This window comes from Alligator mississippiensis, chromosome 1, assembly GCF_030867095.1.
Source record: "Alligator mississippiensis isolate rAllMis1 chromosome 1, rAllMis1, whole genome shotgun sequence".
Classification (NCBI taxonomy): Eukaryota; Metazoa; Chordata; order Crocodylia; family Alligatoridae; genus Alligator; species Alligator mississippiensis.
Genome location: NC_081824.1, coordinates 80,159,490 through 80,180,612, shown reverse-complemented (window position 1 = coordinate 80,180,612; position 21,123 = coordinate 80,159,490). Strand labels below are relative to the sequence as shown.

General features: G+C 40.3%; 1 protein-coding gene across 2 annotated transcripts in view; it reads left to right on the top strand.

The window, feature by feature from the left end:
• Positions 1–21,123, top strand: part of EPHA7 (EPH receptor A7) — a 217,245-nt gene that overhangs the window by 191,239 nt on the left and 4,883 nt on the right. Inside the window, exons 10-16 of one of the 2 annotated variants that reach the window (XM_019496434.2) lie at positions 949–1,062; positions 7,071–7,256; positions 7,821–7,882; positions 8,853–9,062; positions 10,513–10,662; positions 17,050–17,243; positions 19,957–20,112. In XM_019496434.2, coding sequence (XP_019351979.1) covers positions 949–1,062; positions 7,071–7,256; positions 7,821–7,882; positions 8,853–9,062; positions 10,513–10,662; positions 17,050–17,243; positions 19,957–20,112 — 1,072 coding nt within the window. Of the gene's footprint in view, positions 1–936; positions 1,063–7,070; positions 7,257–7,820; positions 7,883–8,852; positions 9,063–10,512; positions 10,663–17,049; positions 17,244–19,956; positions 20,113–21,123 lie in introns of both variants that reach the window. The other variant, XM_006263369.4, reaches the window with a different exon arrangement.

Genomic DNA, 21,123 nt, shown 5'->3' with positions numbered 1-21,123 from the left:
TTACTCTCTGTTTCCCTGCTTAAAAGCACAGAGTAGGAGGTTAGCCAGCGGTTTTCTTCTCCCTCCATGGTCTTCTTGTTTGGCAAAAATGAAAACAAGTGTTTATCAGCTCATAAACTTGAAATGTCTCTGCTAAAAAGCAGCTCAAATTAATTCCTCAGCAAAATCTTAAATTATTTTGTTGTAATGATGGTAATTGAGTTAATTCTTCACATTCTGTCTCTCTAGTATGTGTTAGTTTTTCCCCATTATATGACTTTCAGTAATGTTTGAAACATACCAGGACACATGCTATACAAGTTCCTTTTCATTATGTATCCAGATGTAAAGCAAATTCAGTTTTAATAAAGAAATTACAAAGCAACCATGTGCTAAAACACCAGATTGAAGTAATCTATGTATTGAATTGGTTCTTGATCCATTACTTGTATCTCAATAATTCATAGTTTATCTATAATGGTATTCTATAATCACTGTTACATTCAGTAGGTTGGGAAGTTTTGAAACGTGGGAGCTCTCAGTGCCCGGTTAAGCTAGTAAAACAGTGATGTAAGGGAGAAGTCCTTCCCCAAGATTGGAGAGGAGGGTAAGCTCTCATAAATTTTTACAGAGGATGGAGGAATGTTGCTTCTTTTACCCATTTCTTTCTTTTTTTTTAAATTGCTTTTCATCCATAGATCTCCACTTAGTATCTTTTACTACAAACAAGAGATATAATTGCTAATTTTGGTCATTGTTTGAGATAGGATCAGGCAACTGTGTCAGGAAAATTGCAAATGATGGCTAAGCCTCAAAATGCCTCTTAAAGCTGCTCTGATTCAGGTGGCGTGGAATCAGGTTCACTGTTCCAAGGAACACTGCATAATGAAATTCCTGGGCTGACTGCACAATAAGTGTTTTGCTTCATCACAGTCATGCTTTCTTACATCATTACAGTTAAATTTCCAGGCACCAAAACCTACATTGACCCTGAAACCTACGAGGACCCAAATAGAGCTGTCCATCAATTCGCCAAGGAGCTAGATGCCTCTTGTATTAAAATTGAGCGTGTGATTGGTGCAGGTAAGGCTGCTGTGGCTTCCTTATTCAACTGTTCCATTTAGCCAGGATCGAAACTCATACATCATAATGACAGGCAAATAATTATACCTCAAGTATAGAACTTTTTGCATTTACCAGAGTGGTTAGGAGCAATGAAGCTGCACTGTTAAAAAAAAAATTAAATAAAAAATGAAGAAGTTTGCATGCCATTGAAGCTTGTGTGCTTCTAATTCTGTATCTGCTTAAAAAAACTGAAAACAACATTTTGTGAAAAGCATTGATTTTGCTATCTATTATTCATTGTCAGAGTAAAGATGTTGGACATGAATACAGATCTTGATCCCTGTCTCCCATAAGGAGTCCCTTTGACCGCTCTGTGTTTACTCATATGAATAAGGATAGTAGGCCTGCAAACTTACATATCAACTAATGAGGTCTTGGTTTTATACAAGATCTTCTTTAAAACTGCTGTTTCTTGTATTTTCTTCTTTTTTTATATTTTATTAGCACAAAAAAAGTTTCGTTTTACCTCTCGTGACTGATTATAACTGTACTGGCATTACACTGCTTTTCTTCCTCTTGAACTGTGTGCCATCTACTTAAGCCATGGTGTTTGTGCTCTATAAAAGCAGTTTCATTTGTTTGCACTTGTGACATTTTTATGTAGTGAGATTAAGTTTCCATAGAAAAGAAAAAATATCAAATGCTTTGGACTTCCAAAGGAAATGTTCTTTTGCTTTCCTCTTGTTCTATAAGTAATATTAAAATATTTTTAAAAATCACCCTACCATAGTTCAATATACATTGTAAATGATATACAACAATTATATTTAAAAATAAAATCTCTAAAAATGCTATATTTTAAACGATAAGAAATTTACAATGCTTCAGATTTGTTAATAATCTGCTCTCAAATTCACATTGCCTTATTTACATACTTACTTGTATTGAATGATATGTTACTTCAGGAAAAGTCCCACTGATATTAGTAGAACTGTTTCAGAAGTAAGTTATTGCTAGGGACCTACCGAATTCACGGCAGAAGTAAAGTATGTGGCAGGTCCTTTAAACTTCCATGTTCCCCCATGCACACCTTGCCCCTCTTCCCCCGCTCCCCCACTTCTGATTAGTGGAGGATCCCGCTGCTCCCTCCTTATCAGCAGGGAAGCTAAAACCACGGTTTTAAACATTGCGCCATTTATGCCTCCTCATCAGTCAGCAGCAAACAGCAGGGTTGTCCGGGGCCCCTCAGCCAATCAATGGTGGGAGTCAAAAACGGCACTGTATTTAAAACTACATTTTTTACCTCCCCACTGATCAAGAGCGAGCCACAAGCATGGCCCCTCTACCAATCAGTGGGGGGAAGAGAGAGGGGCCACAGCGGAACCTGCAAGATGAATGGAGCCACAGAACACCCCACTTCTGCCATGAATTCGGTAGCTATTACTCAAAATGGGCAAGGCCATAGGAATCTAGTTTTTAATAATCAGCACTTATTGCAGTACTAGTAGTAGCAGTGTGTTTGTTTTCAATGTAGCATTATTTTTATGCTAGAAGGATCACATCCTTTATTGCAGGGGTGAGCAAACTATGGCCCATGGGCCAGATCTGGCCTGCCAAGGGATCCTATCTGGCCCACAGCAGGTCCCTCAGCCCTGCCTAATCCAAGTGCAGGTGACAGCCCAGGCTGTGGCATGTGTGGCTGGTCCTGCTGCCCCTGAGTGTGCAGCAGGCCAGGGATAGCACAGCAGCTGGACTCAACTTCCTGGCAGCCCCTGACAAAGCAGCTTGCTCTGCCCAACGGCCAGTGCCAGTCGGCTCTGTATCCAGAAGAAGTGGATGGGCAGGCAGGGCCTCCGTGGAGACTAGCCTGGGACCCCCATGAGTAGGGGCACTCAGCTGGGCAGATGGGGCTGCAGGTGGGCAGGGAGCAGCATCCAGGAGTGGGATGGGCAGCCAGGGCCAGGATCACAAGGCGATGACAGCATGGGGCCAAGGCCTGGGGCAGTCACAGTCTGATCCCCACATGTCTCTGTCTGCAGCACTGGTGCCTGTTGCAGGGACTCGTGGGGAGTGGATCATGGCTCTGCCCCAGGCCCTGGTAGTGGGTCTGGGGTAGATGGGCCTATGGCCAGATAGAATCAGTTACCCCTTCCTCCACTCCCAGAACACCTCAACAGCTCACCAAAACATTTGAAGTGGCCCTCCAGCCCTGCTGTATTAGTACTTTCAGAACATTCAATTAGACATTTGTTGGTTTGGAGTAAGAGACTGCCACATCATCAACTCAGGACCTAAGGGTTTATGTGGCTCTTCTAGAATGTTTTTAATGCACTCACTTTGAGCAAAAATTTGGAAAAAAAGAATACCTGTAAAAATCGTATAATTCATAATGCAGATTCCAATTCTTTTCTCTGTTACATCAGTGTAAATCCAGAATAAGTCTATTGGCTTTAATGGACTTACTTGGGGTTTACACAGACATAGACAAGAGCAGACTTCTGTGCATCAGGAGTGGGTATTCTGAAGAATATAAATTAGAAGCAGAATTCTAATATGGTACCAAAATCATTTGTGCTGGGTTTAGCTGTGATTCTAATCAGTGGGTGGTGTTGAAATAGCAGGACTGAAAAAAGGTGATTCATAGAGGCTACCATACAACACACATTAAAGAAAAGTATGGAATATTTGCTAGGAACAGTCACAAAAGCATCATTTGACTATTCTAAGCTATGACAGCAAATTGATTCTTGAGCAGCACTGTGCCTACCTCAGATCAGTGGGGTGCAAGTTTACATGCACTAAATTTTCAGGAGGGTTGTATGGTTTTTTTGGCCACAATTTCACTGTTATCCTGCTACACACAGGAATGTCACTTGTTAAACACAGGGGTTAGTGTGTATGGTGAATCCCTGTTCAGGCCATAGATCTTTTGTTTTAACCTACTTCATGCTGAGCCAATGGGCATATGGCCATGCAGTGTTGCATGAATTTCTAGCCTTGTCTTCTGGGGTCTTCTGTGGGGATCCTTTTAGCAAAATGTGCTGTTTTGTTGGGAGAGAGAAAGAAAGATTGTAGAGATGTATGATTCAAGTAGTGGCCTGGGACATGAGAAGCTTATATTCAGTGGACTTGGCCACGGATAACAAGACTCTTTGCTCAGTAGGGCAAAGCTGGGTTTCTGCCAGGCTGTAAAATGTGGCACGTGGATATGATGTGTTTTCAATATGGAATGAAAATAAATATCAATACCTGGAAAGTTACTATGAAAGAGGATTGTCCTCCAATCAGCTCTAGTGGCTGGGTTCTTTCTGATGGCTGGCATTACTACTGAACTGTATTTTAAGAATTGCAGAAGGGAGGCTACCCTAATTTTAAGGTGTCCTGTTGCTCAGGGGAAATGAAAGCTCCAGGTTAGGTATCCGGGATCCCTATGCAATGCATGGAGAGATTTAGGCTAAGTTGGTAAGAGGACAGCAGAAGTGTTTAAGCTTGTACAACTGGGCTGCAAACTTGCACCACCATCTGCTCAAGAATCTCAAATATGAACCTTCTCTTGACTTGTGACCCTAAGACAGGTCAGTCCCTTCCATTGAAGAAAATGTGGAAATCAAGGAGAAAAGCCAGAGAGAGAGAGATCCCTATTGGATAAGACAATTATTTGCAAAGTTGGAGTCAGACTTACATCCCTGATGCATGGAATATTTATTTGTACAAAATTAAAAACTTTAAGTAGGAGAGAGACTTAATACCTGATAGTTAGCACATTCACCGGGAGTGTGGGAAAATGTACTTCAGCTTGCTTTTCCAGATTAGGCAGAATGAGCATTTGAAAATGGGCTCTCATTTCACAAGTGAGATGTGAACCACTTGTGAAATGAGGTTCACATAACCTCAGTAACCACTAAGTCACTGCTGCTCAACCTATGGTCCTCAGGTTAATACAGCCCTTGAAGGGACTGGATCCAGCCCACAGGATAAGAGATCATCAGCAAGCAGCTCAACCCAGTGCATCCCCCTCCCTTGCCCTGCACCATGCCTCTGATCCCCTCTACATCCTTCCCTGCTCTCTCTTTTGCCCCTCCCCTGTGGCAGGTGCTGCTTACTTTCTCTCCCACCCACCACCCATATCAGGCTCAGTTTACGGGAAGTAAGCTATCTTCCTCTCTCTCCACCCCTACCTCTGACATTGGCAATTCTCTTCCTCCTCTCTTCTTCCTCTCTTCCCCTACCAGAGGAGAGTGGCTTATGGAGTAGCCAGGTCAAAATCTCCTGGCATGCTACGCTGCACTACTCTGAACCTATATGTATACTCACTGTTTCAGTGCTGCTATAAACACCATCCAGAACAAGCAAGATGTGTGTGTTGCTGGAGTGGGGGGAGACATTGGGTTTGAAAATCCTATTGGGGTTTATGTAGGAGCTTGGATCCTGGGTGATTTGGTGATATCAGGACTTACATGACTGCATGCATTCCTAATCAGGAGCAGAGTGAGATGGAACTCAGTGTTGTCTAAATATTGGATTTAGGTGCCAGAACTATTGCCAGGGATACTCTTAGGTCAGTTACCTATAGGCAGTCTACACTGCAGTAGTGATGTGTCCACTAAATATTCCCCACCTACCTTTTCTAACTCAGACAGTCAAAATTAGAAATATGTCATTGAAGATACTTTTTTGGTATCCCTCTGCTACCATACTTGAGCCCTCAGTATCCAGCATACATAGGGGTAACTCTGGATCAGCCTCAGCAGCATATTTCTGGGGCATACTACACTGTGATGAAGATGTGCCCTAAATGCCTTTGTGGATTTAGTAATGTCTCCCACTTATATTACTGTGACATAGGTTTACCTTCTTTTTGCCGAGACATCACACCTTTTTCTTATGGCCTTCTTTCCTGTTTTAGGCTCTCTGCTTACTTCACTCCTGTATTATGGTCATTTCGGTTTCACAGGTTATTTGGCTACCTCTTCTTACCTTCTTTCCCAAATCAGATTATTTAACCAGCTAAAATGCCTTTTGTAGAATCCCAAGAGTATCACCATGTGCATTTGATTCATTTAATCCATACTTTCCATTTCATAATCCAGATTGTATCTATTTTCCCTTCAGATAATCTTGTAGAACTTGATTCAGACCTCATCTCAGAATAACCTAGTAGCAATGTAAAGAAACAGGTGTGAGGAAAATACCCAACCTAAAACAGCAAAGAAATGGGGCAGCAAAGTTACAGTTCCCTAGAACATTCATAAGGCTCTTTATAAACCTTTTTAATGTTTATATTTCCAAGAAAAAATGCACAAATCATGTGTTATAAAGACACATCTATTGGTTTCTTCAGAATGGTTTGCCAAAAGGGGCCAGATCCTGCCCCACCTCTTGAGCACCAAAGTACATTCCTATTCCATCCTGTCCAAGTCCCTGAAATTCTTACTACAGAGGGTAGGTTGGTCATCTTCCTACTTGTTTTCCATGGCTTCATTTCAAGGCTATGATGACAGTTTGCTACACAGGTAGATGCACTATTGCATTTGCAGGGACTTGAACAGAGTGGAATAAGTTCATGCTTTGGTGTCTAAATTTACTTAGGTACATAATAGTCCCAAGATATTTGCAGCATAAGACCCTCATTCGGCAATGTATGCTATTATGGGTGTAACTTTAGGCTTTTGAGTAGTCTAGTTATACCCAATGCTATGTAGATATTGGGCATGTACTTAAGTACCATGCTGAATCAGAGCCTAAGAGAAGATGCTATGTAGATGTGTACATGTGAGTGTGTGTGTGTGTTTCTTCATGGGGGTTTAGGTTGTAGCTGTGTTGGTCTAAGGATATAGGCAGACAAGGTTCCTTGAGTGAATTTGATATCTTTTATTAGACCAACCCAAATGGTTGGAGAATAGTTATTAAGCAAGCTTTCGGGTTCAAAAACCCTTCGTCAGGCTAAGGAAGCTGCAGCAGTTGGTGTGTGGTCTTCCTGGATGTGTTTCTTCATGGTAATTCATAATCAATCTGCTTTATTTTAGGAGAATTTGGTGAAGTGTGCAGTGGGCGTCTAAAACTTCCAGGCAAGAGAGATGTTGCAGTAGCTATAAAAACCTTGAAAGTTGGTTATACAGAGAAACAGAGGAGAGATTTCCTATGTGAAGCAAGCATCATGGGGCAGTTTGACCACCCCAATGTTGTTCACTTAGAAGGAGTTGTTACCAGAGGTAAGCAGTGGCTAGATATGTCATACAAATAATAAGCTAAATCGCAGACATTACTTTCATTTATCCATGGTCAGGGATTCAAATTATAAATGGACTGCATATTCGTAATGGATTTTCTCCTCATGCATAACTAACTGAAACAATACTTACTTTACGTTACAACCTGAGGAAAAAAATTAAGATGCATGCCTGATTAAAAGATGAAGTACTTTGAAATATATTATTTTTCTAGTTCCATTTAGCCTCAAAGACCATGCAGGGAAATAAGCTTTTGTATGTCCTTCTATATTATCTACAGTGTCATTTTGCCAGAGTCCTGTTCACACAGCAGGAGTCAGGAGAACACACTGACATTTTGATTTCTACGGTTTAATTTTATGAATCATGACCATGCTCCATGCAAACATTTAAGGACTTATTAGAGCCCAGTAACAGTGCTGGAGGCTTCAAGAACGCTCATGTCTCAACTATTCAGTTGTTCAAAGGAGCAACATGTGCTTTATCAGGAAAAGGCACTCAGTTTGGATTATTGTTTCTCAAATAAATGTGCCTTTTTTCTTTTAGGGAAACCAGTCATGATTGTAATAGAATACATGGAGAATGGGGCCCTAGATGCATTTCTCAGGGTGAGTACCAAAAGAAAACATATACAGTACCAATTTAGTATAATAAAACTTTTTTCAGGCTAAAATGAAATATGGCATGCAGAAACTAGCAGATCTCTAAATTGTCCTAGAAAATCAGATTATAAATCAGAAGACCAAACTGGATCAAACTGACACAATTCTAGACCTGTAAGTGATCCAATGTGGTATAGAAATAATGGTTTTGATTACCATCCTAGTGTGAGGTTAAGACCACTGACACCTGAAGCCCTATCATGTGAGCACATGCTGTTTTAGAATAGCATTTTATTTTTTCAGTATGGTGGAAGTCACTGCCCAGGAATCCCTAAATGAAGTACAGTAGTGCTTCAGAGAAAAATGAAGTAAAAAGAGGGGGAAAATGCACTTTGCAGCAATTTAGCATTTGCTGAGTGAGTTCTCTGAACTACCAAGCAGTCTTTTCACTATTTTAACATCCCGTGTGTACAAGACAGAAGATGACTTGTAATACTGTTGAGCAAGCAGAAAGATGATGTTCTTTTGATCAGGTCTATGTAATAAATAAATCTCTTGTATTTAGGATAACCTGAAGTGTTGATCCCAGAAGTGTAATACGGTTTATTTTCTAGATAAATTTCGCCATCATAAATGGTAAAGAAGATGTAGTCAAACTGTAAACAAAGTTATATAAAATAGTTCATTTAAGGAAGAGGCAGTCTTGCCACAAATTAACTAGGATTTTATAAGCTCATGTCTCAACTATTCAGTTGTTCTGAATAGAACAGCAAGTTCTGTTAGTTCTAATAGATTAACTATTTGTACCTTTCTCAAGAACCTCTGCTATTTTGTTTGGAACATATAAATTGATCTTTTTTGTCATTAGTTTATTCTTATTGGGGGAATAAGTAGTAGAATACAGATGGGCAAAGCTGATTTTCATTTTCCCCCTCAGTTATATTAACAAGTTTTGCTACTCTGGTCTTCCTTCCAGAAACATGATGGGCAATTTACAGTCATTCAGCTAGTGGGAATGCTGAGAGGAATTGCTGCCGGAATGAGATATTTGGCTGATATGGGATATGTACACAGGGACCTAGCAGCACGCAATATTCTTGTCAACAGCAACCTAGTTTGTAAAGTGTCAGACTTTGGCCTGTCCAGAGTTATAGAAGATGATCCAGAAGCTGTCTACACCACTACAGTAAGAAAAGCAGTAATTCTTATGAATGCAGATGTCATTAATATGAGAACAATATTCTCTTGAGGATACAAATGGGGTAAATGCAAATGCCTGAGGAATACTATGCAGAAGCCTGGCTATGAGTAACTTATAATGATTTCTAATAACATAATCCTTTATTTGAAGCAATTCTTGAAAGTTTGTAAAACTGTTGGTTACCATGTGTCGTTGGGGGGGTTTTTTGCATGAATTAATATGAGAGTTTGAACTATGAATTACAGCGCATCAGAGCAGAACATCTGGGCTTATTAGCATGTTCTAGCAGCCTCCATGTCTCGTGCATTCAGTGTTCCCACACTTCAAAATGGCAGCAGGGCTCCCCAGGCTCCCTGCCAGCCAAGGCTGCTCCTACCTGTCTCAATGTGCTGCGGTCCCAGGCTTAAGTATAAACATGGTGCCCAGGAGAAATAAACTCTGGCGAAAGCTGTTCCAGAGTTTATTCAGTCAAATTAATTGCACGTGTATATATGTCCAGAGGGATCACTTTGCTACTGTTGGGCAATTAACTCCCTTACTTGTGTGTCTTGCCAGTTTCATTTCCAGTTCCTTTCTACTCTCAACCTGTGTGTTCACTCATGCTTTGGACAGTAACATCTGTATTGAGCCTGTTTTCAACAATCCAGAAAGAGGGTACAAAGCTGACACTTATGTGTTCAGCCAAAGCTTATATCTGGTTCCTATGGCTAGGGACAAAAGTTACACATAATCTGGTATAAGTGATCGGATACCAGTTTAATTCTGTAATACAGCAGAAGTTCAATGCACATAAACCACTTTCAAAATGGCCAAAACTTGTTTAAGATTAATCGGATTGACGTAGTATCAGGCTTAACTGATTGAGGTTAAATTGGTTCATTGAATTTCTGTCCTAGATTCCCTTCAGATTCAAGTTAACTCACAGTCCCACAGCATCCTAGGAGACTTTGCACCTCCCACACAGCCCCTGCCCCCACCCTGACAGGGTGGGCAGGCTAGCCTTGGCCCAAGCTGTCTGCTCCAGCTGAGCAAGGAGACATGCTCTCACCCCCATCAGCTTCTAGCCTGGGCCACTGAAGGCATGTGGCTGCATTTCCAGAATCAAAAGTGAATGTCTGTTCACTTGCTTATTGGTTCAATCTACGCATCTTAAACTAACCTGTGAAGATTGACTTGATTCAGCCTCGGGCTTTTTGACTATCTGTACTTAGCCTATGAGTTCAACCAAAGACAGCTTGGCCCAAAGAAATCAGTGAGATTTCAAAGAACCCTTAAGGAATTTCAGTAGGTTTTAGACATGTGATTCCTTTATAGTCTCATGAAAATTCCAGCATGGATAGCATGTTTTTGATGTTCCAATTAATGGAAATTTGAAATCTGTTGCTAAGGAAATGCTATGGAAATTTTGTTTAAAAAATATGTATTTTTTTAATAGGGTGGGAAAATTCCAGTAAGATGGACAGCTCCAGAAGCCATCCAATATCGCAAATTTACATCAGCCAGTGACGTATGGAGCTATGGAATAGTGATGTGGGAAGTAATGTCTTATGGAGAGCGGCCTTACTGGGATATGTCAAATCAAGATGTAGGTTATGCATATACTATATAAATGTGTAAAGCTACATAGAAAAATATAAGTAAAATACTTTTACTTTTGCACAGGTATGGAAGGTAAAGAGCTAGCTAAAGTAATGTTCAAAGGGGAAATATCAGAATGGAGGGAAGTTACTATCATCAATGCAGAAAATAAGTGGATTATCATAGAGAACAAACTAGAATGAACAAACTAAATGGAATGACATTCCAAGTAAAAAATACAAGGTCACATAGTTGAGGCCCATTGTCAAAAACTTCAGTTACAAGCTAGGAGCTCACCCACTGGAAAAGACCAAAAAAGAAAAAAACCTTGGTGTATTGACTATTTACAAGAGTTGACTACAAGTTGCTAATATGGTGCAGCTGTGGAAAAAAATGCAGCTGTAGTCCTAGGATGTATTAGGTGAGATATTTCCAGTAGAGATAGTTTAATTGTACAAGGCACTTGGGAGACCTTATCTGAAATCCAGTGCACAATTTGAACCACTTGTGTTCAGGTTAGATCCAGAGGAGGTACAGTGGTGCAACCACCCCGCCCTTTCTAACCATCCCACAGGAGCAGCAGCCAAGGACTTTTTTAAAGCCCCCCCAAGCAGGTGAGAAATCCCCCACTCCCTTCTCCTCCATGCTCAAAAGCATGCCCCCTCCTCTCCTCTCCTCTCTTCCCCCTCTCACACCTGCCAATGCTGCTGTCCCCACTGACCCAGGGGGACAAGGCGAGTTCTAGAGCCACTCCTGCTTGTTCCAGCTGGGCTATGTCGGGGCCAGACTCAGCCCAGGACTGCAGTGGCAGTGAGCAAGCTCTTGATCAGCCCAGGAGCAGGCACAGGGAGTGGAAACCACCAAGCACCACCACTGCCCCAGGCTGAACCTGACCCCAGCCATGCCAGCTGAAGCTGGGCAGAAGCAACTCTGGAGCTTCACTTGCTTTCCGGGACAGTGGCAGACAGGGGAGGGAATTGGCCTCTAAGCAAGGAGGGGAAGAGTATTTCTACCTACTTGGGGGACTTAAAACAGTCCCCAACTGCTGCTCCTGTAGCATGGTTTGCCCCACGCAGTGTGGGGGAAGAGGGGAAGGGAGGAAAGTTAGAAGCAGGCAATTCTGTAGTGCCAGCTACTGCTCCCACACCCTACTTTGTACAATCCCAGATCCTCTTCTACCCATGTTCAAGAATGAACAACTCAAACTGAAAAATATTTAGAGAAGGACTGCTAGGATGATGAGGAGAAAGGAGAATCCATTATAGGAAAGGAGGCTGAAAGAGCTTGGCTTGCTTAGTTTAGCAAAATGAAGACTGAGAGCAGGCATGTTTGCTGTCTACAACTACAACTGAAGGATAATTTTGGCACAAAAACAAATGGATATAAACTGTCTACTAATAAATATAATGGTGGAAATTATAAGGTCCCAAACCATCAGAACTCTTGTTTTTTTCGAACAGTTTTCAGAATAGTGGGGGCTAAAAACTTACCTTTTTTTAAGATGATGCTTAATAAAGAGATTAAATGATACCCGCAACACTAGGAGACTAGAGTTGGTGACCCTAGAGGTCTTTTCCAAGCCTTGTTTCTATGTGCATATCTGAACATTCATGCATGCACGTGCGCGCACGCACACACACACACACACACTCTCAACTGTCTTTTCAAAGCATAATTATAAAAATAGAAATATTCTAAGGTTCATATACAGTGAAAAAATATCAAGTTTTAACGATTTTTCATTTCCTCAATCCCTGCATCATTAATTTGCTGTACTGATGGACTGTTTAACCAACAATACTGAAGCTGTATTAATTTCTCTGGTACAAATTTCAGATTTGTATTATGGGCCTAAAGCAAGAGGAGGGCTCCAGAAATAGTAACAAATACTTGGTAGAGTTGTTGTTTTATTACTTGAAGCTTAGTGCTAATGAGATTATTTTGTTTAAATCTTAGTTTCTTGAACTCATTATTAGTCTACTGGAAAAAGTTAAAAGTCAGAGAAGCCATTAATGATATGCTCTTCTAATGTCAAGTTAATATTGCTGACAACTATATCCTTGTATGCGTAAAATGTGACATAGAACAACTGGTCACCAGTCATAGATGAGATTGTTATTAATTTTCTTGTTAAAACATATATTCATAAAGATAACATTCATTTAAAAAGAATGTGTCTGGTGGACAGCAATGCCAGATAGATTCTCATATCAAATTATTTTTTGATTGAATGATCGACATCAAAGTTCAAAAAAAAAAAATAAAGAAGATAAAAGTCTAAATGATGAGTCAGTTTGGCACAGTGCAAAGTTGTTAATATTTGACAGGTCTCAGTGTCAAAGATTTCATGGACTGTCAAAATATGGGCAAACAAGTCCTTGGGGCAGAGAAAGAGAAATATTTACATTCCCTAGACACCCAGTAGAGTTTCATTTCTTTTGACACCTTCCTTCTGTACTAGATTCAAACATAAAAGGGGTCTGACAGGAATATAAGATGCCTCAAAGGCAAGCCTTACCTATCTTTCAGGAAAGAATAAGGGAAAACTTTAAAACTGGGTGTGGGGGGAAGGATTCTATGTATGCTTTTTAGATTTATTTTTTTATTCTTTATTTTCTTGTATTGTAAACAGCTGAATGAAGTACATGAATTATCCCTGTTAAATAAGCAAGGGAATTGCACCTCCTTGCAATTTAATCTCTTTTGTTACTGTATGATATATTCTATTTAGTATATAAAGTAAGGATCTGTTGACTGTTTTAGGAAAGGACTGACTGCAGATATTTTTGTATGTTGTGATGGGCATATATGTTTGAAAAAGAAAGAAAGAATTACAATCACCCAAAACTAACAGACTGATGATACAAAAAATTTTAATCAGCCTGTAATTTGTGTAGCCACAGTAAATTACAGAGACAAGGAATTATGAAGAATTTTTAGATGTCTGCCAGATTTGCCCAAGCAAGTAGGCAGTTTATGTATCTGAATGCACCATTTCTTAGTATGAGTGAATGTGGCTGCGGACTTAAGATCCCTTTAAAAATAATGCCATTCTGATTTTGTTGGATTTGGTAGCTGTTTAAATTTCTCCTCTCTAGCCTCATGTAGTTTAATCCTACACTAACCCTTTCAACATTGTAGCATGTGCAGAGCAGCACAAGTGTGATCCAGTTCCTACTTTTACGGGATATATTCCTGGGGAGTACCAGTTCTGTATGTAACCCGTAAGCAGTCCTACAGTCACAGAACGGGATGGCTCAGAGTGAGTGGCACAGAACCTTGATTGCTTCTTGCAGCAGTGCAGTGCCTCTGTTTGCCTGCTGCTGGCTACCAAAATCAGTGGATAGTATTCACTGTTTAGCACAGAATCCCTCTCTAGTATGTTCAGGTATAACTTTTACAGGATTACTAAGGTTAGTGCTAATGTGGACTAGTTTCTTGTGACAGAGAGGAGGACCTGTCCCTGTAAATCAATGTCTTTTTCTTCAGCTACTGTACTCTGGCATTCCAAAAAAAGACTGTCCCCATCAGTGAGATAATATGGCAAACAAAACATTGCATTACATAGTTATCCTTAATTAAAAATATCTTTGTTCCCTATAGCATTGGCCCCTTGTTTGCTGCTAGAGCATATGCTAAAACAGACCTGGCGCTGTTCTAACTTCTACTGCAGCCATGCAGGCCCTCAGACAACCTGGGAATTGAAGAAGCATAAAAATGTCTTAAAGAAACTGTTCTCCTTCTCTTTCTGTTTCTGGGCTAAACAGAAATGGAGGAATAGAGAACTACATCAAATCAAAGTAATAATTTGTTCCCCTTATTATGAATTTTTGGTAGATTCCATTAGCATCTGTTTATAGAAAAATCTCTTTATTCAGCCATTTATATTGTATACTGTGTAATGGCTAATTTTGACCTGTTTTTCTTTCTGTAGCACTTTAGACATTGATAATGTTTAAAAAAGCAGCCCAGTTGCTAAGGTTGTTTTAACAAATTTACACATTAATCTTCAAATTGGTTCTTTACATCTAGAGTACAGACAACATGGTGATTTTTTGGAAAGACCTCCCTGCCCCCAGCCAATCTGTCTGTAGCTAAACCCCTTTTTTAGTGTTTTCAAATTTGATCTTTCAGATTTGTTTGCTCACAGCAGATGTCATTGTAACTTGTCCTGCTTCATCCCTATGGCATTTTTTAAAATAATGCCAGTACTTTAGTTGCTTCCTATCCTCTGGGTTCTCTTTAGAATACAGTGAATGTGTAAAATATTGGTTAGTGTTCCTCTAGTTTCTGCTGTTACTTCCTATAACACCCTTAAACATAATCTTAACTACATGACTAGTTAATTTTGAATCCTGTTAACAGTTTGATGGGTAATGTTGTCTAGATGCTTTTTGCTTCATAATTCACTGATTGTTTCTATAAATGTGACCTGTTGAACACTACTTCATATGCCAAAAAAAAAAAATCAGTTTGATTTAATGTTATAATCCCTGTCATCTTTCTTCTGATGACCACAATTTTGCTCAGTTTTGTTTTTAAAGGTTCTTATATTTTATGCTTTAAAATGAGTACATAGTACATCTCTTTCCATTTCCATCCCATCCCACAATTTAACCTTCCTATAACTGCAGCAACAACTATAGTGTCACTTATAGTGTCATTTAACCAGTCTTCAGCACAGTCTAAGATACTTACATAGCTCCCCTCTTACTGAAAGAACCGGGCAACTTACAATCCTTAATGTGTTTATTTTCACAATGCCGCTGTGATATAGGGAAGTAGTAACGCCTTCATCTTACAACTAAAAAACAAACTTGAGACAGATTAGGTGACTTGCCTGAGGTCAGAGGGGTTCTCTGTGGCCAGTCAGAGAGTTGGCCCCATGTCTAAGGTCCAGACAAAAAGGCATTATCTCTAGGCCATGTTTCAGTGTACGTCCCTTCCACAGAGGATTGTGACACACTCGCTGATTCCTACCAGCATTCTGAAGGTCATTCCACATTCTTTGCAGTTCCCTCTATTTGGCAGTTCAGTGCTTTTGCACTGTCTCACACATTTTATGGATTATTTTATACCTCAAGTTATTATATTCACTAAACTCTGGATATTCACCAACTTTTATTTATCATACCAGCTTTATTTCCTAAGGTGAAGCCCCAAACAGTTTCTGATCTTGGTTTCTCTACAAAATGAGAAAGGAGACAGTCCTATGCTCTACCCTTCAGGAACAAGTACCCTTCCTTAGCAATTCTAATACTGTTATGTCAGTCAGTGTCACTATACTTGAAATCCCCCATGAACAGTGTTTTAGCCCTTTTTTACAAACCTTTCTTATCTGCATTGCTTCCTCATGTGCTTTCTTATCCTGCCGTCAAGGTTTAGAGCAGTTTTCTGTGATTTTCTTTAACCATTTGTATCTTTCAAATCCAAATGGGCTCAGCTAAAGAAGCCAAACTGTGGATGTCATTCTCATGGTAGACGTTATGTTCTTTTTCACATGTATCACCCCATACCGCCTTTTCTTAGTAAGGCTGAACTTTTTTTAGATTTGTAGGGGCCAGCATTTTTGGCAGGCACAAATAACCTCATACCTTACTGAGTGCCATTCCTAGTGCCCTTCCCCTGCCTGATCAGCTACTCTGCTTTCTGTTCTTTGCCCTGTACTACCTGCCCAATCCGCTTCTCTGTTTTCTTCTCCCTACCCTATCTGCTGCTGTGCTGCCTGTCCCCTTCATAATCTAGTACTTGCCACACACAGGTTACAGTGCCACATGCCACAGATTGACCACTCCGGTTTAGATGACACATTTAGATATCAGGCAGCCAAGCTTTGTTCACAAACACACATAACATTGTTTTACATTTTTTTTTCCTTTTTATGCCTGTAAAAATACAGATTGGATTAAAAGGCAACTTTTTTTATTGAATAAGTGATTTCCAATAAATATTTCCTGAGTTCTTTATATAAGGTTTATAGGCTTTTAGGAATTTATGCATAAGTGTACAGCATCCTATCCCTTTATAAATTATCAGCTTCTACTATTGGCTCTATCTCAAAAGGCTCTGAGCAACTAATATTGCTTTCTACAAATATCTCCATTTGTCAATCTATCTATTGCACCCTTGGTGAAGTTAACTGCTGCTCCCTGCTGCTGATTTGACTAGGTAATACAGCATTGTTCCATACACCATAGAATAATATGTTTAATAAGCACAGAAGATAAAATCAAGAGAGTTATATAAAAAACATGAATACTGGTGTCAAAATAACAGACTCCACTTTCATAATGCTTTGACAGCTTAATTTGGTTGTTTGATTTTCTTACTGGTTATGACAATTCCTTCCTCAGATAATTTTACCTTGATGATATACCATTGTTTTGACCAATAGGTTATAAAAGCAATTGAAGAAGGCTATCGTTTGCCAGCACCCATGGATTGCCCAGCAGGCCTTCACCAGCTGATGCTAGACTGTTGGCAGAAGGAACGTGGTGAAAGGCCAAAGTTTGAACAGATAGTTGGTATTTTGGACAAAATGATTCGAAACCCAAACAGTTTGAAAACCCCACTTGGGACCTGTAGCAGGTAAGAAAAATGTAGCAAGTATTTCTGATATTTTAAACTGATATTTCCTCTAACTAATCAGATTGGCTACTGGCTCCGTTTCATTCCAGCTTCTGTCCATAGGTCTCCCCTCTCTTCCTTCCTTCCTTCCTCTCTCTGTTCTTTCCCCTGCCCTGTATTAAATATAGTTTAAAAAGTCATGTTTCTTACACACAGCATACCCCAAAATAAGATGTGCACCTTGCTTTTGAAAGGCAATATGAAGGAAAAAGATATTTCCTTATAAGTAATTGGGTGTCTACACATGAAATTTAATGCAACGCAATAAACTATGGTGCATCACACTGGAGTGTATTGCTCCCAGATACAGCATCTTCACGTGCGCCCGGGACCGCAGCACACTGAGCCAGGTTGAGGCAGCCTTGGCTGGCAGGGGTCTGCGTTGTCAGCCTGCCAGCCCAGGGCTGCTCTGACTCAGCTCAACATGTTGCAGAGGGGCTGGCTGAGGCATGAAGGTATTCTAGTGCAAGGCTAGCCAGGAGGCAGCCCCCACATTGAAGCACCCTCATGCCCCAGCCAGCCCTGTCAGCATTTAAATGCGTGTTACTGTGCACTAAAAAATGCCAACATAGGATAGTGCTTATATTTGCAAGTACTAACCTATGGCAGTGTTTATTAGTTTCCTGTGGCCTAATAGGGCCACATGTGTAGATGCTGAGACTTTACTGTTAAGTTAACTGAGCAGCTTCACAGTAAATGTCAAGTGTAGGTGTGTCGACTGAGTAGCAACAGTGAGGGAGCTGAGCCTGCTCATTGTTCTCATGTAGCTACTTCCACTTTTTGCTGGCAGAACCTTAAGCAGCAGAAACTTCCGTTACCATGTTTCCTCACTTTTAACATGCACTCCAGTTTCAAGCAGCTGGTGGGTCTTTTTTGGTTTTTTGGGGAGGGGTTTTTGGAAAAGTGCATGTTTTATGCAAGAAAATATTGTGAATAAAATCACCCAGAAGTGGCTCCATCAAAAAGAAAATCTAAATTAAGGGAGAAAACATCGTACATGGACTTAGCATGACTGTTAGTATGACTGTGTAAGCTGGTAGCCATGATTGTCCTGAAATTGTGAGAGAGGCAAGAATTTTTTTGGTGGATACCTTTTAATGAACCAACTGCATAATTGGGATAAAGTTAGACAAGCTTTTGAATGCAAAGCATTCTTCAGGTCTGAGCAAAGTTTGTTTTGAATGCTTGTCTAACCTTTTCCCTTCTATGCAGTTATTTCAATTAAAGATATCAACCAAAAAAATCCCTACCTATTAGAAAGTATCACTGTCCACTCTACTTCTGTCTGTCTCCTTCTCACACCTTTAGTTTGTTGAATTGTCAATTCTTCCAGACAGGGAGCATCTTTTTCTTTGCATGATGGGGATCCGGCCCCAAATACTACGGTAACCCAAGCAATAATTGGTGTCATAAAGACCAAGTACAGACAGTCAAAAAGTCCATGATTGAATCTTTTCAATCTTGACAGGTTAGTCTAAGTCGCTTAGACTGAACCAATAAGCAAGTAAACAGACATTCACTTTAGATTCTGGAAATGCAGCCACAGGCCTGCAGTGGCCCAGGCCAGAAGCAGAGGGTGCTAGAGCATGGCTCCCTGCTCAGCTGGAGCAGACAGCTTGGACCAAGGCTAGCCCACCCACCCTATGGGGGTGGGGTTTGCATGGGAGATGTAAAGCATCCTGGTATGCTGGGGGACTGTGAGTTAACTTGAATCTGGACGGGATCTGGGACAGAAATTCAATAAACCGATTTAACCTAAATCAGTTAAGTCTGATACTACGCTCATCCAGGTTTATCTTAAACCAGTTTCAGCCATTTTGAAAGATGTTTATGTGCATTGAACTTCTGTTGTGTTAGAGATTTGAACCTGTTTCCGATCACTTATATGGGTTTATGTGTAACTTCTGTCGCTAGGCAAAAAGCATAATCATAACACAGCATGTACATAATCAGTATCTTTAGCATTGTTCTGCAATAAACTCTACCTTTTTCTCTCCAAAGGCTGTAATTCCTTTCAGATATTTAAACTTATTCTTAGTTAGCCTTTAATATTTTCTTCATATAATTTGTATGTTCCCATGAGGTACTTAATCACAGCTACCTTTTGAACAGATGACTAAGAGACTTGATTTAGGGAGTTAGGAGACCTGCACTCTGTTCTCAGGTCTGCCACTGATCTGTTGTGTTACAACTAGGGATGCCACTTCATCTCTTTCTATTTCTGTTCCCCTCATCCTTGTTATATCTTTTTCACTTGTATCACAAGTTCTTTGGGGCAGGAGCTTTCACTTATGTGTTTCTACAGTGTTTAGGAGAGTGGTGCCCTGACTTTGTTTGGCTCCCTCAGCTACTGCAGTTATGTAAATAATAGACAATAAAGTTGCTTTCCAGTTGTTAACAGTAGGGTTCATTTCACTCTCTCTAACCTTTCATTATATCTAACAATATGCTTAGAAGATTCCTACCATGAGTTATAGAATAGTTTTATATCTGTGATTGCTAGCCACTGCAAAGGGATTGATAAGATAAGAAAAACTGTGTTTAGTCCTGCCACTTTCTGTTTCTGTAGGTATTTTGAATACAACAGCCCACTTTGACTCTGACCTTGCTAATACCCCTTAATGTATTTTTTTAATTGTGGAAACAACTTACCTTCCTGTTTTCTTCTACCTAGACCAATCAGCCCTCTTCTGGACCAGAATACCCCCGATTTTACCACTTTCTGTTCCGTAGGGGAATGGTTGCAAGCTATTAAAATGGAAAGATATAAGGATAACTTCACAGCAGCAGGCTACAATTCTCTGGAATCGGTAGCCAGGATGACTATTGAGTAAGTTTATACTGGACATTTTTAATTCATATTTGATGACCTAGTGGTAAAAAGCCACAGAGTTAAGTTCCAAAATATTACCTTAAGTACAAACTCATCTCTTAGGACTAGATTGTCTTCTGTCCTGTGGTGCCCTCAGTATAGGAGCAAAAGTCAAGTCATCAGGGAGCAGGCATACTTTTGAGTTGTCTTAGCAGTGTCTGTAACCTATACCAGTCATTAACAACCACTTAAGCACTGTCCAGCACTTGAAAACAAGGAGAAAATGGGCATTAGTGTTCCAGGAGCACTCTTTCTTTATTCCTCAGCGTTCCCTTGTGCTAGGCCTGAGAGAGCCTCTTAGCCTGAAGCAGGCCATGCCAATTGTAAGCTGTTTCGTAAAAGGTAAAATTCTCAGCTGGCATATATGTATTTTACATTGGATATGTTGGGTCACCTGAGCAGTACAAAAGGGTCAGATTGTCAAAAAGAATGTTGCAAAAAGTGCCTATTTTTTATTTCTACAAAAATAAACCATTACTACCCAGATCACCCCCTCCCAAGGAAAGCATCTTTTTGGGAAGAAAACATAAGAATTTCTTCCAAATTCTTGTGTGGAGAATGTGTTGTGAGAGAAAAGTGTTTAATCTCGGCAAAAAAAGTTCTTGATGCAAGTACAGTAAAAGCTCTGTTATCCGGCATCCCCTGGGACTGGGGGATGCCGGTTAATCAAATATTTTGGTTAATCAAATGTGCACCGTCTGGTTCAGTCCCCGGCATCCATGTGCTGGGGGGCCCTGCTCAAGCTGCTTTTTCCCACGGAGGCTGCTTTGCCCTGGGTCGTGGTCTGAAAAAGTGGCAAAGAGAAACTCAGCTTGCGGCAGTGAAATAGGAAGTCCCCCAGAAGTGGTATTTCCGGTTTTGCTCTTGCTGCGTCACTTGGATGCCGGTTAATAGTTTTCTGGCTAATAAAGTTCTGGTTAACACAGCTTTTACTGTATGTATCTGGACTGGCTATACAGTCTGTTGCTA